General features: G+C 37.8%; 2 protein-coding genes across 4 annotated transcripts; one reads left to right on the plus strand and one right to left on the minus strand.

Moving 5' to 3' along the window:
* Positions 1-754: 754 nt before the first annotated feature.
* Positions 755-4,884, plus strand: LOC109580729 (uncharacterized). 2 transcript variants are annotated; one of them, XM_019994213.1, is made up of 12 exons: positions 755-1,602; positions 1,921-2,579; positions 2,745-2,836; positions 2,882-2,972; positions 3,022-3,080; positions 3,186-3,230; positions 3,308-3,449; positions 3,731-3,856; positions 3,912-4,197; positions 4,245-4,326; positions 4,408-4,437; positions 4,485-4,572. In XM_019994213.1, the coding sequence occupies exons 1-11, from the start codon at positions 1,467-1,469 to the stop codon at positions 4,418-4,420; spliced, it is 1,731 nt and encodes a 576-aa protein (XP_019849772.1). In that variant the 5' UTR covers positions 755-1,466; the 3' UTR covers positions 4,421-4,437; positions 4,485-4,572. The 2 variants fall into 2 exon arrangements, with proteins under 2 accessions (XP_019849772.1, XP_019849771.1); XM_019994212.1 differs by having other exon boundaries at positions 756-1,602; positions 4,245-4,358; positions 4,485-4,884.
* Position 4,885: 1 nt separating this feature from the next.
* LOC109580730 (uncharacterized) lies at positions 4,886-6,546 on the minus strand. Of its 2 annotated transcripts, XM_019994215.1 has the most exons (4): positions 6,308-6,546; positions 5,737-6,148; positions 5,158-5,686; positions 4,886-5,114 (listed from the first exon to the last, which is right to left on the minus strand). In XM_019994215.1, exons 1-4 carry the CDS (start codon positions 6,450-6,452, stop codon positions 4,908-4,910), a joined length of 1,293 nt encoding a protein of 430 aa, XP_019849774.1. In that variant the 5' UTR covers positions 6,453-6,546; the 3' UTR covers positions 4,886-4,907. The 2 variants fall into 2 exon arrangements, with proteins under 2 accessions (XP_019849774.1, XP_019849773.1); XM_019994214.1 differs by having other exon boundaries at positions 5,737-6,546.
* Positions 6,547-13,861: the final 7,315 nt, after the last annotated feature.

Here is a 13,861-nt window from a genome sequence, read left to right on the forward strand (position 1 = left end):
CAGGTATGCAATCAATAAAATCATAGACTAACTTAATTACAACAATGGCCGTCGCTGTGATGGTTCTTAAGCTCGTTCTTCTTATGGACCATTTTAATGAAGTTTATCGGGTAGTTTTTCTATTAAAAATAATAATAAATGCCCTTGTATACGTGGGGATCTGAAATACTCTCATTTAGAGGTTAGAGCTGCTTCAAATGAGGACCGAGTCGTCAGTTGTGAGTTCCTGTATTATTATCTCAGTTTCCTCACTATTCCTCATTATTGTGTATTTGCATAGGACCAGACAAGGGGAAAAGAAAGAGATTGAGATAGAAATGACCAAGAGAGAGAGAGGACATGATAAAGAATAAAGATTGTAATATAACTGGTGTAAATATATTAATATTGGTGAATCTTTAACATCAACATTCAATTTGATGTTTTGAACAAGTGGAAAAATTGTACTAACCATTAGACCAAGAGCAATTATGTGTAGTCCTTTTTACAGTCACATATTATGTTTCTGCTAGCGCTTACAACTAAAAGTTTATCATCATTTTTTTACTTAAAAGATCATGTAACATGCCCAAAATATATATGACTGCCAATTGGAATCATTATCTAGCAGTGCTGCAAAGTAATTAGAGTTCTGAAAAAAATGTAACTGAAAAGTGAACAATGATAAAGACATTGAGCCAAAGAGGTAACACCCACTCAGGTGGGGAGTGGCTGGGTTTTACAGGCTAGAACTCAGGGTTTCTGTGTCAAAATTCGCCAATATTGTCATGATCCGCTCTATATAGCTATTAGGAAATGTTTAAGCAAAAATTAAAGCTAACTGCAAGCAGACATAAAAAGTGGCCAATTTGTCCTCCTTTTTTGGCAGTAAAGCCAATAACTAAACTTACTGGGCTTGAAGACCAAGTTGGGTCAATCTCTCCATTTTATATCCACTTGCAATTATCTTTCATTCCTAGTTAAACATTAACTACTAGCTATACAGGATAGTTTATGGGAAAATTGGTGAATTTTGATGCAGAAACTCTGAGTTCTTGCCTGTAAAATACCCAGCCACACCCACTATGAGTGGGCGTTAAGGCTGGTTAAGAGTGCTAAAATCATGCTTTTAGCTCTGTATCTCATTCATTTTAGACATTCTTTTGTGAATTTTTTTAATGCAATACAACCTGCACCTATTCCAAGCATTTAAGTAATTGGAGCACCAATGATATGGTTTTTTCACCCGTTAAAAATCAAAAACGAAAATTTTTTTTTTTTGTTAAAAAGCTACCTTTTCGATTGCATAACACTTCTTATAGTAAAATTAGCCAATTTTGATGCAAATTAACATAAGTTTGAGCAGGTAGAAATTCAGCCCTGCCCCATTGAGTGGGTGTAGCTAGCTCAATGGGGCGGGGCTGAGTTGCATGCGCATGGCATGTGTTATTTGCACTTTGCACCCATGATGCCACGTGAGTGACCTTATGAAAAGGCCCCTTTTCTCAACAACGTACCTTTTCTTTCTTTTCCTCCTTCGTTCGATGTCGTTTAATAATGATCCAGCTTCAGCCAATAAGTCGCTACAAACTGTACTTCAAGAGGCTTTGCGTCAACTGGAAAGTAAACTATAAATATATTCATGCTACATACACAGTATACACTTTGTGTTTACACCGATAACTGATAATGAGCACTAATGAATAGTGTTAACAATGACTAAAGTTGCTCAAAAAGTTATTTTATAAGTTCAAGGATTATTATTGCTATGGTGCATGGGATCACTCAGTGATTGATGTGGATTTCACTTTCATTATTGTCATCAAAGTATGATATGTTTGCATGTAGCCAAGAAATACATAAATTAGTGGGCTTAAATTTTGTTATTGCCTGTGTCTACCTCTGTGTTACTCTCAACTTACAAATGATATCTTTATACAGGCCATCAGCTCAGTCAACTGATTAACACACAGGCTGTTAATATTTCTCCAACAAGTGATCATGGGCCTAGTGGTACTATTCCTAGTGTTTCATTCTCAGTTACTCAACCAGTTAGTATTTGTCCAGTACCTGCTACTGCTACGCCAACTACTAGTAGATTTATATCTTCTACATCTGGTGCTATACCAGTTCCACAGCCAAGTTATAACTTTCATTGGAACCCTAAAAGTTTAATTGGTCGGAAGCGTAAGTCATCTCAGTCAAGCAGTAGTGCTAAATGTAAGGAAAAGAAAGCAGCTACTTGGACACATACTTACGTATGCTTAGCTAAAAGAGATCAAGTTATTATACCCAATGGACAAGAAAGGGCAGCTTTACAGATAGCTGGCTTAGGGGAAAAGACAATAACAGTCTCACGTGATGCTGACTCACAAGACATGTACGATGCAATAATTTTGGATTTCCCTAAATTGCAACAAGCCGGAGGCTTTGAACTATTGAAGATTCCTGATAATGGAGGGAAGCTTTTATCAATAATAGAAATACCAAGCACTGGTTATACGGCTTCATTTCTAAAACCAGTTGCCCGAAACGCTAAATTATACATCAGACCCCTTCAAAGAAATCTTTCATTGGAACCATGTTACAACCATCATGAGGTAAGTGAATTGAAGTACTTACTATGAATAAATTGCTTTAAGTTTTTCTTTCAGTTAATTTTTGTTGTTACTATTATTTTGATTTAATGTCTAAAATGAGAAGCCTAAACAAAATTAAAATTGTTGTAATTGTTACTATTTTTATATCACTTGATTTTTGTGCAGTCATTGATAGGGCCACCTAAAGAGAATTGTCTTAAATGTGGAAAAGCAATTCCTATTGCTGAGCTGAAGAGCCATATTTCAATGTGTGAAAAGTAAGACCCATAGTCTTGTTACTTTAAACTACTATGTTGGACTAGTTCTCAGAATCTTGGTTGCAGCTCTGAGTTTTTCAGTACAAACCAGCAGGAAGTTTTTGAAGATGGCGTGCATTTTGATCCTATTGAAGAGGTATACTTAATACTGATTATAATTATATAATAATAATTGAAGAATCTAGGTGGGTGTACATATGGATCCTGTTGTTGGAACTACATGCAGAAGCAATGATGAGTCAAAGTGAGAATTATATTCTGTCTTTGTTTCTTGTTTTTGCAACTTCCACATTTATTGTTATTGATTTTGTTTCATTAATTTAATTATTGTTTATTTCAATCATGATAGCGATCATATTGTTCCTTCGCCTGTTCTGTATTCTAATGAAGATGTGTAAGTCAATGCCAATTTCAAATTATTGCATAAAAATAAATAATGTTTTATATTTGAATGCTTGCATTGTCTTTTAGATCTCTTGTCAGTATCATTGAAGAACTTCAATGCAATATGGAAGGTGACACTTTTGAGATGGTTGTAAGTCGGCCAACTGTTCTAGAGAATGCTTTAAGACGAATGATGAAACCATCATTTGATCCTTTGAAGAGATTGAAGGTACATAATTGACTTCATTATTATTATTAATAAAACGTTAAATAGGTAATTTTTGATTCTGAAAATGGATTTGATACTGGTGGACTCAAAAGGGAGTTTTTTTGCTTAATTGCTAAAGATATTGCCACGAAATATCTAGATAGCAAAGGATGTTTTCTTCATAATGCTTTAGCATATCAAGTGACACATTTCAATTTTATTTTTGTTATCATGGTATTGGTGCTTTATGGGATCATGTACATAAGCGTTTGGGTATTTTATGCTCCATTGCTTTTATACAGGATGGGCCACCACTAAGGCTATTTGCTCACTCAGTCTATGACTTCATGTGTGGCATAGAACCTTCACAAATCAATGTAAAAATATCAGAGGTTTCAGATTTTCTTGTGCAAGATTTTTTGTTGAAAGTAAATAAGTTTTGCATGTACATGTATATCATTATTAAAATTGCTTTTTCAACAGGTGGAATCAATGCAAGATGAATCATCGTTAAAAGAATTATTAAACGACAAGGACAGCATCCTTTTTGAATGTGGTTACAATAAGCCAATTTGTAATGTCACACTTAAAGATAAAGGGGATGTCATTCAAACAATTGCATTGCACAAAGTTATTTTATCATCCTTGGCAGAATTAAATCAATTTTGTGAGGGGCTTTCTGTGTTGGGGGTATCACATGCTATGAAGAAACATCCGCTATTACTTTCTCCTTTTTTTTGCTATGATGAGGACATGCAGTTGACACCAGGTACACATGTTGCATTTTCAATAATCATTATTTGCTGTATGATGTAGATTTTATCAGAAATATGTTCACAGAAATCCATTACTCAGAACATGGTAGCAATGAACGTGCCAGAGAAGATCAAGCCTACATGTATTTTATTGACTACCTTGATGATTGTGAAGGTGCATGATTATTGTATTTTTATGAAATTATTATTTTTACAAATTTTAGTTCCAAGTTCTGAAGCTGATGAAACACAAGGTATGACTAACTTTGTAAATTGAAAATAAATATAATGCACTATATAGTTACACTAGAGAAAGTTTTATCCTTCACTGGAGCTACTAGAATACCGCCCCAAGGATTCGTGTCTGTCACTCTGAATTTCAATTCAGAAAATGATTCTCCCACAGCTTCAACTTGTGCAGTCCAGTTAACCCTGCCAACTAAATACAGAAGCTACTATGATTTTAAAAGAAGTCTAGACACTGCTTTTAGCATGCACGGAGGATTTGGCTTAGTTTAACTGAAGCATGAGCATTGTACTACGTACTATATCTAATTGCTATTATTCATCACTTATAAATTTGTTCATTAACCAGTTATGAATAGTAATTTTGCTCTTTTCTTTCTGAATCACTTATAAATTTGTTTATTGACCAGTTATGGCAATAATACTCTTAGTAATTTTGTTCTTCTCTTTCCTCTAATTTTGATTTCATTCAATATTATTAATGATAATGATAAACAAAGTATAAAGTATTCAAAAACAAATCAATTCCAAAATTTGAACTGTATTGCATTGGTGAAACTGTGTTTTGCAGTACAGACAAAATGTGACTGTTCAAAAGGCTATCTATTTCAGGAATGTCAACATGCTCTTCATTGTCATTTGGAATAGGTCCAGACCAATCAATCCCATAGTGAGGAACATTATCCTGTAAAATCTAAATAAGGAATGGTAAAATTTTAAAAGCTCACTTGGTGTACATTATCCTGAGCTTGAGAGCGAGATATACCTGCAATCCATAACTGCATTGGAGACAAATTACTCATGCTTGAAAGAGGATGGTGATTCCAAGCTTCTTTGAATTCAGACAGAGCCAAGTTGATTCTAGGTAAAAATACATAATGAAGGCTATATATGTGAATTTCATTATTGATATCTAAAATCCCTTGATCTTCCATTTCATAAAAGAGATGATAGAACAAAACCAAACAACCTTGGAAGACATCCCGCCACAACCGTTCAATTCTTTGATTGTGCACAGAACGCCCACTAATAAAACTTCCACGGCCAGGACCTCTCAAAGGATGCTGCAACATAAATTGAGCCACTCCTACATTCTCACCACCTCTGTCTGCCCGTACTCGGCTCGGTAGTCCTAATTCTAACACAGCATCAGTAAATAATTGGAGAACAGTTGCTGCCTTATTGTTATCACGTGCTTGTAAGTATATAATTCTCCTACTGTAACCATCAATACATCCATGTACTACTATTCGCCACCTATACAATAATAAGGTATGGTGGATACAAATATGAGTAATCCAACAAACCTAATTAATTTGTGATTTCCATCTATATGGTAAAGAGCTAGTGGTCCAGATACAGAATACTCTCTTCGATTTAAAACTCTTAACCGTCTTAAGACCGAACCATCAGGATCAATTCTACGCTGAGAATCTCTAACACGATGTTGTTGTACTCGGTATCCTTGTGCAAGGAGATGTCCCTGCATTACACTATTGCCACAAGTTGGAAAGTTGCGCTGAATTCCAAGAACAATCTCGTCAAGTTCATTATCAGTAATAGTAGAATAACTTTCACGAACTGATAGCCCATATGATGACATTCTTCGTCTGATTGTTCTTACAGACACACCTAACATTTCGGCTATTTGAACAACAGTAAACCTGTGTTCAATGAGGAAAGAGAGCTGCTCAGATGGTATAATAAAACTGGGACGACCTATCAAACCACAATAACTGGGTAAAACACTGTTATGTGACTGAGCATATCCATGATGGCTAATCATTTGTCTGACAATAGATACACAAATTCCTATTAGACTGATTATAGGCTGCATGCCAGAGTCAGGCTCTAAGGTGTCATAAACCAGCAACTCACGATTCACAAATCCAAGTGAGTGATCAAAAGACTCTAAAATGTCTTCTGGAATGATTCTTCCATCGTTATACATCACCAAATCGGAAAGTAATTGCCTTAAAGTAGCAATAGCTGTGTCACATACATTAGATCTCAAATGCGACATATTATGTCGCCATGTATGTGGATTAAATTTACATGTGACCAGCCCACTTTAATTAATTCATTAATTTTAATTTATTCCTGATCTACCACACCCCTGTTCTTTTCATAGTACTATACCATAATATTGGCACTTATCACCTCTCATATTAGCTAAGCTGTGGTGTTGCCAGTGGTGGTTATTAGTATCCTTGTTTATTACCCGCGATGGGGAGGCATGGTCTTATCTAATGCTGAGCTCACTTTATTATGGTTGGCTCTTTGTTGTTTGAGAGAATGGGTCTGTTGGGGGATTCCTACAATTTTTGGTATCATCTCCGAGAGTTGGCTGGGTTTATACCAACTTCACCAGTGAACTAATCACTCTTTTGGTCTTTTCTGGTGCAGTATTCAGATAGACACTTGGCTTCCTAAGTCTTTTGTGGATTGAGGGATGGGTTTTGTATTGGCTTGTCCTCCCCAGTCCCTTTTTGATCTTTGACACGGAATCACCCATCCTGTGACACACAACCAGAGGTTATTTCTACTTACATGAGAGAGGAGATAACTGCTGGCCTTATGTCAGGCCCATTGCCTCTGTCCAACCAAGTGCATGTTAGCCCCATTGGCCTAGTCTCTAAGGGCAATGAGGTATTGTATGGAGGATGATTGTCGACCTGTCTTTTCCTAAGGGTAAGAGTTTTAATGACAGTTTTCCTTCTGACATATGCTCCCTTAGTTACCCATCAGTGGATGATGCTGTGTCGTCCTGGAACTTGGCCAGTTTACACAAATGGTAAAACTCGACCTGAAGAGGGCCTACCAGATCCTGCCCATCACCCCTGTGATCACCTGGTCCTGGGGGTTGTTTGGGAGGGCCTGGTGTTTATTGACCATTGTCTCCAGTTTGACCTTTGTTCAGCTCCAAAAATCTTCATAGCATTTGGAAATGCTTTGGCCTGGGTTCCGCTTCGGGTCTCCACTATCTCATGAGGGTACCCAAGCCTTACGCACTACCTTTGGGACACTCACAGACCTAGGGGTTTCTCCTTTACTGCCAAATCTCAAGTACCACTGTCAAAATTTTGGGAATTATTCTTGATTTTGTTCGCTTAGAGCTTTGGCTATCCCAGCTACCCCAGCACAAGGTCCAGCACATCAAGGCCATTGTTGGATGTTGTAGAGAATAATGTTCCCTTTGGCTGTCTGACTTTGAGTCCCTGCAGGGCCACCTGTCACACGCGGCAGTGGTGGTAAAACCTGGCTGCATTTTCCTTCAGGAACTTTTTTTATGGCCTACGTCACTGGGAGGTACTATTTTTTTCATCTCATTGCCACTGCAAAGGCAGACCTGGCATGGTGCAATTGCTTTCTGCAGGACTGGCTTTGGGGGGGGGCCTTTATTTTCTGGAGGATGTACATTCCTTGTGTGGGGCTTGGCTGCGGGGCTTTGTCATCCCTTAAGGAACGGTTGGAGGCCCAGTGGCTACACTCTTGGAACAAAGTTAGTATTGCTGCTAAAGAAATGGTCGCAATAGTCATGGCCGTTGCTGTGTGGGGGAGAGAGTGGCACTGGTGCCACGTTTTTTTCATTGTGATAACGCAGCAGTGGTGGTTGTAATCTAGAGAAAAGCTGCTATAGACAGGAAGAATTTGCATCACATTTTGTACTGCCTCTATGTCTATGCAGCCTTCTACCAATTCTCATACAGTACCCAACATTTGCTGGGGGTCACAAACGTGCCAGCGGATGCCTTGTTTAGAGAAAATATGTCACTCATTCTTTCCTTTTTTCCACAGGCCGCCCCATCGTGGGTCCCGTTGGAAGTATCTCAGCTGCTGCTGTCTCACAAACTGAACTGGGGTCGCCAAATTTGATAGAGCAGTTTAGGAGTACCTTGTCACTTAATTTTCTCTGAATGCCCTACGCTCATGCTGATCTGCACTCAACTGTTACATTCAGTCTTGTCGTCATTTGGGTTTGTCGTTCCCCTTGGTCACCATTGAACCTGTCTTGGCTCAATTTGCTGCTTTATTGGCAGCCCGTGATCTTGCCTGTGAGTTAATCTGGGTTTATTTTAGTGGTATCCGGTTTGCGCAGATTGTCCCTGGCTTCCTAGACTCTGCCTTTTCAGTCTACCCTGTCTGACTATGTCCTAAGGGGTATAAAGCGATCATCACCAGGTCACCAGAGACCACAACGTCCTCCTGTGACACCACATATTGTGAAGATTTTGTTTACTGCATTGGTGCAATGCCCAATTTCTCCTGATACGGCTATGTTGTGTGCGGCCTGCTGTACCGGCTTCTTTGGTCTTTTAAGGACAAACGAGTGGCTGTGGATTCTCACTCATTTCCATCCTTGTCGTGCTCCAACTACGCTATAGCAAAATGGATGTGTTTGGAGTGGGGGCCTAGATATTTCTCGGCCAGGTAGACGATCCAATATACCTAGTCGAGTCCCTTATGTCTTACCTAGCAGTGAGGGAGTTGACCCCAGGCCCTTTATTTTTGTTCCAGGATGGTTCTCCACTCTCCCACACCAGACTGGTTAAGGCTGTTTGGTCCAGAATGTCAGCTGATTGGTTGGATGTCCTTTGTTTTAATGGCCACAGTTTCAGGATCAGTGCGGCTACAGCAGCTGCAGCCTGCGTTTTGGAGGACTCATCTACTTTCACTAGGTGCATTTGTATTTCACAAAGTACCTTGGTTGTTGTAGTCCCTGCTCTCCTCTTATCCTAGCTCTCATTATTGTTGATTACTTGACTTGTTATTTTGTTTGTCTAGTGGTAGAATTAGTGGTTATGATTGCTTTTGTTGGTTTTACTATTGTTATTATTGTCTAGTTATGATTGTTATTTTTTTTCGAAGCTATTCCCTTGGTTTTCTACTCACACATTGTTACTTTCCTTTCACCTTGGTTTGGGGAGTGAGGTGCTATAGCGTCTCTGGCAGTAATGACTTTAACACAAACTCCCTATGTTTGTTTTGTCAGTCCCATGGGGGACAGTGTCTCTTTGGTAGCATAAAACTGGTAAACACATTTTCACTCTCTGTTTGGGCCACTCCGTGTGGCTATGGGTTTCTATAGCCCCCTGCTTAAGGGATCAGTTCCCTTTCATCTTGTGATTCCAATCCCATTGGTGACCTGTCTGCCTTTGAGGCACGTGGTTGGTCCAGCACCAGCCATCATGCCTACGAGATTTTAAAATTTGCATTCAGTAGAATTCCAACTCCACTACACAAATTTCAAACCATCTGTTGAGCTGGGGTTAATCTCAGTCATCATGGTCACCTTGCCTGTGACTCCAACAGGCCTGTGGGGTTTTTACAAATTATGAGCCTAGTTTGCAATGAGTTGACTCACCACTCCCCTACAAAGAACTAAATTTACATTACTGTCACTGACTCTACAGGTGTTCTTAGGGGAGTGGCCCTTGCAATATTTCCAAACCCCCTTACTCCTAGAGGTTCCCAGAGGACCCTGGCTATTAATCGTTGATAGCGTAACATAAATATTTTTTTTGTGCTATTCAAATAAAAAAATCAAACACTAAGTCTTGTAGAGAAACAATCACATGTAAATTCCTTAGCTGGAAACCTCCACTATAGAAGTGCAGTTGATTCCTAGCATAGCTAGCAAAAAAATTTCTTTTTAACCTGCATATCTGAGCCACATCCAAATTATTTAGTAGCACAATCTTATACAAATAGCTACAGACACAAAAATTTGGGTTGTGATCACATCTGGGATCAACTACAATATTTCAATTACAATTGCAGGTTAAATTACACTACTTCCATAAAAATTGGCTCATTACAATTACAAATACACAGTGATAGAAAAACTTCAATGACATATTTAATGACGATTGCATTTTTGCTGCTCCTCTATTTGAAGAACAAAAATAAAGTCAATGGTGAATGTTTTTATTGAGACATAAAATCCTTAAACAGTTAATTAGATAAAGGAACAATGCTTGGGCTTAAAGATTTTCCAGGAATCCTGAAAATATGCTGTTCTTTAGCAGATGAAGCCGGTAAAACTAGGTATGTTGAGGCTAATTTTGCTAATGTTGGATAGGTGGATTCATTCCTTTTCCAAGATTCTAAAACATAGTCTCCTTTTGGCTAACATGGAGATCCTATGTAGCTACTGGCTTCGAAATGAGGAACATATTTGTTAATGATACGTAATCTTGCTCTACTTTCCGTGCATTCTAATGCTACTCTACTTCCTTTAGGTGGTTGAGAAAAATTACTCTCATTGATGGTGCACCCCTTGTTGATTAAGAATTTGACTGTTTAACTTTAGACAGTAGCAATTTTCTGATGTCATCAACTCACAATCTATGCACCAATCTAGCTTATAATGAGAGTTTATTGTCATTGAAGTTTGAAATTTAACCTTATATTCAATATCTTGGCACCATTTTCCCAATGATAGCCAGTGCCTCCATATTTAGGAAAATTTTTGTCCCTAGATCTAGGGACAAAAAGGTAAATTTAGGGACTAGGGAGGGTATTTCTAAAATACGGGAATTTAGGAAAATTTTGACTTAGCCCTATAATTAAATTCATGAGTCATTATTCATGAGTGATTTTAATCATTATTTATTATTCATGACATTAATTACACTTGCACAATTTTCACATGCATTGTATTATCAAAACAAATCATTTTCAGCTGGACAATTTAAAATGGCAGAGTTCAATGGAAATGTAACATATCTTCTGACACTGACTGTACATCTTGTGGTACATCTAGTCAGTCTCCTACCAAAAGGAGAAAGGTGTATAAACAGAGGTATAACAGAAAGGGGGAGAAAAATTGCAAGCTAAATGAAAGGCGATGGTTACAGCCTAGCAGTGCTGATCCATGTAAAGCCTATTGTAAACTCTGTGAAAAGGAAATAGTTGCTGGTCTGTATGAGCAGCAAAAGCATCAAGATTCCAAGAAGCACAAGGAGAGAGAAAGTGCAGTTACCAGAACTACAGCTATTACAGCCATGATGGTTTGTGATGATATTTCACAAAAGACAAAAAGTGCTGAAATTAAAATGGCAAACCTTTTTGGTGCAACACCATTTGCGATTTCAAGCCATGGATCACCTTTCTGACTTAGTCACTGATATCTTTTCAGATTCAGAAATAGCAAAACGATTTCAAAGCAAGCATACCAAATCAAGCGACATTGTGAAGTGTCTTCTAGCAGGCCATTTTCGAGAAGAAGTTTGACATGCTCCGGCAAAAACAAAGTTTCCTATCATTATTGATGAAACAACGGATATTAGCTCAAAAAAGCTGCTTGTTATTGTAATCCGTTACTTTTGTGACAAAGAAAACAGGGTAAGAAGCCAATTTCTCAGATTACTAGAAGTAACAGAAACAAATGCTACAACACTTGTTAATACTTTGACCACTTACTTTGAAAGTAAAAATATTCCTCTTTAAAATATAGTTGGCTACACTTCGGACACGACAAACGTCATGTTTGGTCAACACCACTCTTTTGTTACTTTGCTTAGGGAAAAAATGCCACATATATACACCATGAAATGTCTATGCCACTCAGCCCATTTATGTGCATCACATGCTTGTGAAATGCTCCCACGATCAATTGAAGATCTAATACGTGAAATTTATTGACATTTTTCACACAGTGCTAAGAGGCTTGCCGAATATGAAAAATTTCAAATTTTTTACTACTACTGAGCCACACAAAATTCTAAAACCTGCTCAAACCCCTTGGCTTTCTCTGGAACAATGGGTAGTTCGTCTAATACAGCAATGGACAGCATTGAAATTGTACTTTGAAGAAGCAGCTGAAAAGAGTCGGCTTGTAGCAGCATGCACCATACATACTGCTTTGACAAATCCCATTGTCTAGCTATATTACAGTTTTCTAAAATTTGTGCTGCCAAAGTTTACTCACTTTAATAAGCTTTTTCTCCTAATCTACACTTTTTATCAAGCTATTTGGCATCTACTTATAAAGCTTTTTTAAGCTGTTACTTTTCCTCAACCTACATTCGGTCAAAAAGCCTGGACCAGTTAGACCCAGAGTCAAACGAGAAATTTTTGCCACTTGGATTAATGGGCATGGGTGAAGAAGTGGCAACTTACCTTGCAAAACCTCGAAACCCTCAAATGAAAGAGGATCAAAGGGAACTGAGAGCATTTCTTGAGAACGTTCAATTATTCTACATTGAGGCTGCAAATCAGATAAAAGAACGTTTTCTAGTTGGTGATGAAATTTTGTAATGCTTATCAATCCTCAATTCTGACACAATTTATTCAACTTCAGCATCTTCCGTCACATACCTTGCTAAGAAGTTCCCCAATATTATCCCAGAAGGTTAGTTAGAGAAAATAGACCATGAATGGAGAGTGCTCCAGTTTTTGATCCTGGTAAACTTCCTACTTCATCTCATGAGCACCGAAAAGATATGGTAAAATTCTGGGGCTCTATAAATCAAATGCTTAACACTTCAGAAGAGTGCAGATTCCCTACTATCTCTAAATTAATGAAGTTACTCTTATCTTTCCCTCACTCCAATGCTGAAGTTGAGTGAGTCTTTTCTCAGGTCACCATCTCGAAAAATAAGCTAAGAAACAGCTTAAAACAAGCACATTGGATTCCATCTTACTAACAAAACAATGCTTAAAATTTGATTGTGTCTCTTTCAAGCCATCCAAAGATATGTATACACTCATGAACAGTTCAATTTATGGCTCAGATTTAGTCAAATTATGATTAAATTTTTGTATTTAGGGAAAATTTACAAAAAAAACAGGAAAATTTTAGAGATTTTTTGGGGGAAATTTGACATAGGGTCTGTGGATATTTAGGGAAATTTTGTTGCCCACTTAGGGAATTTGATCTGGAGGCACTGATGATATCTTCAAAGCTGTCAAAAGCTGGCAATCATACTTTTGTGAGAGCTTCAGCAATTGCTGCTTAGATATCGTACAGTGATGATTTTACTTTTGGTAACTACCTATTTTCCCTGAAAATCAGTAGCTTCCTCATTTGGTTGCAATATTTCACAAAGATCACTCATCAGCTTCAAATGATAGGGATTAGCTTAATTGAATCATGTCACTTCTAAAGAAAGTCATGTGGAAACTGCAGCATTGGTCTAACCACCTTTAGTTAGCTGTTCCATAGTGATGGATAAAGCTTTCTACAGCTTTCAAGCATTTGGTTGTGTTACGAGATTCTCATGTGAAGCAAGTTTAGAAGCCTTAGTAGCTACTGTTTGTAGAGGTCAATAGCATCTTTGAGACCATCTTTTATGACAGGCTGAATAACATGTGTAAAGCGAGAGATGCATTTGGAAAACGTAGTATCAGTAAAAAATTGTAAAAATTTATGTCCATGTTAAATTTACTATGAAATATCAATTGTAACTCCTCACTTTCAGCTCAGTC

This window comes from Amphimedon queenslandica, unplaced genomic scaffold (assembly GCF_000090795.2).
Source record: "Amphimedon queenslandica unplaced genomic scaffold, v1.1 AMPQUscaffold_13480, whole genome shotgun sequence".
Lineage (NCBI taxonomy): Eukaryota > Metazoa > Porifera > Demospongiae > Haplosclerida > Niphatidae > Amphimedon > Amphimedon queenslandica.

What these genes read in the sequence shown, in the direction of transcription:
- LOC109580730 (XM_019994214.1), bottom strand. Translation starts at nt 6,452, where the DNA reads ATGTCGCATTTGAGATCTAATGTATGTGACACAGCTATTGCTACTTTA. An exon ending in GGAAATCACAAATTAATTAG is followed by an intron (nt 5,687 to 5,736) that starts GTTTGTTGGATT and finishes ATTATTGTATAG; the next exon opens with GTGGCGAATAGTAGTACATG. An exon ending in CTCAGGATAATGTACACCAA is followed by an intron (nt 5,115 to 5,157) that starts GTGAGCTTTTAA and finishes TAGATTTTACAG; the next exon opens with GATAATGTTCCTCACTATGG.
- LOC109580729 (XM_019994212.1), top strand. Translation starts at nt 1,467, where the DNA reads ATGAAAAGGCCCCTTTTCTCAACAACGTACCTTTTCTTTCTTTTCCTC. An exon ending in GGCTTTGCGTCAACTGGAAA is followed by an intron (nt 1,603 to 1,920) that starts GTAAACTATAAA and finishes ATCTTTATACAG; the next exon opens with GCCATCAGCTCAGTCAACTG. An exon ending in ATTTTGATCCTATTGAAGAG is followed by an intron (nt 2,973 to 3,021) that starts GTATACTTAATA and finishes TGAAGAATCTAG; the next exon opens with GTGGGTGTACATATGGATCC.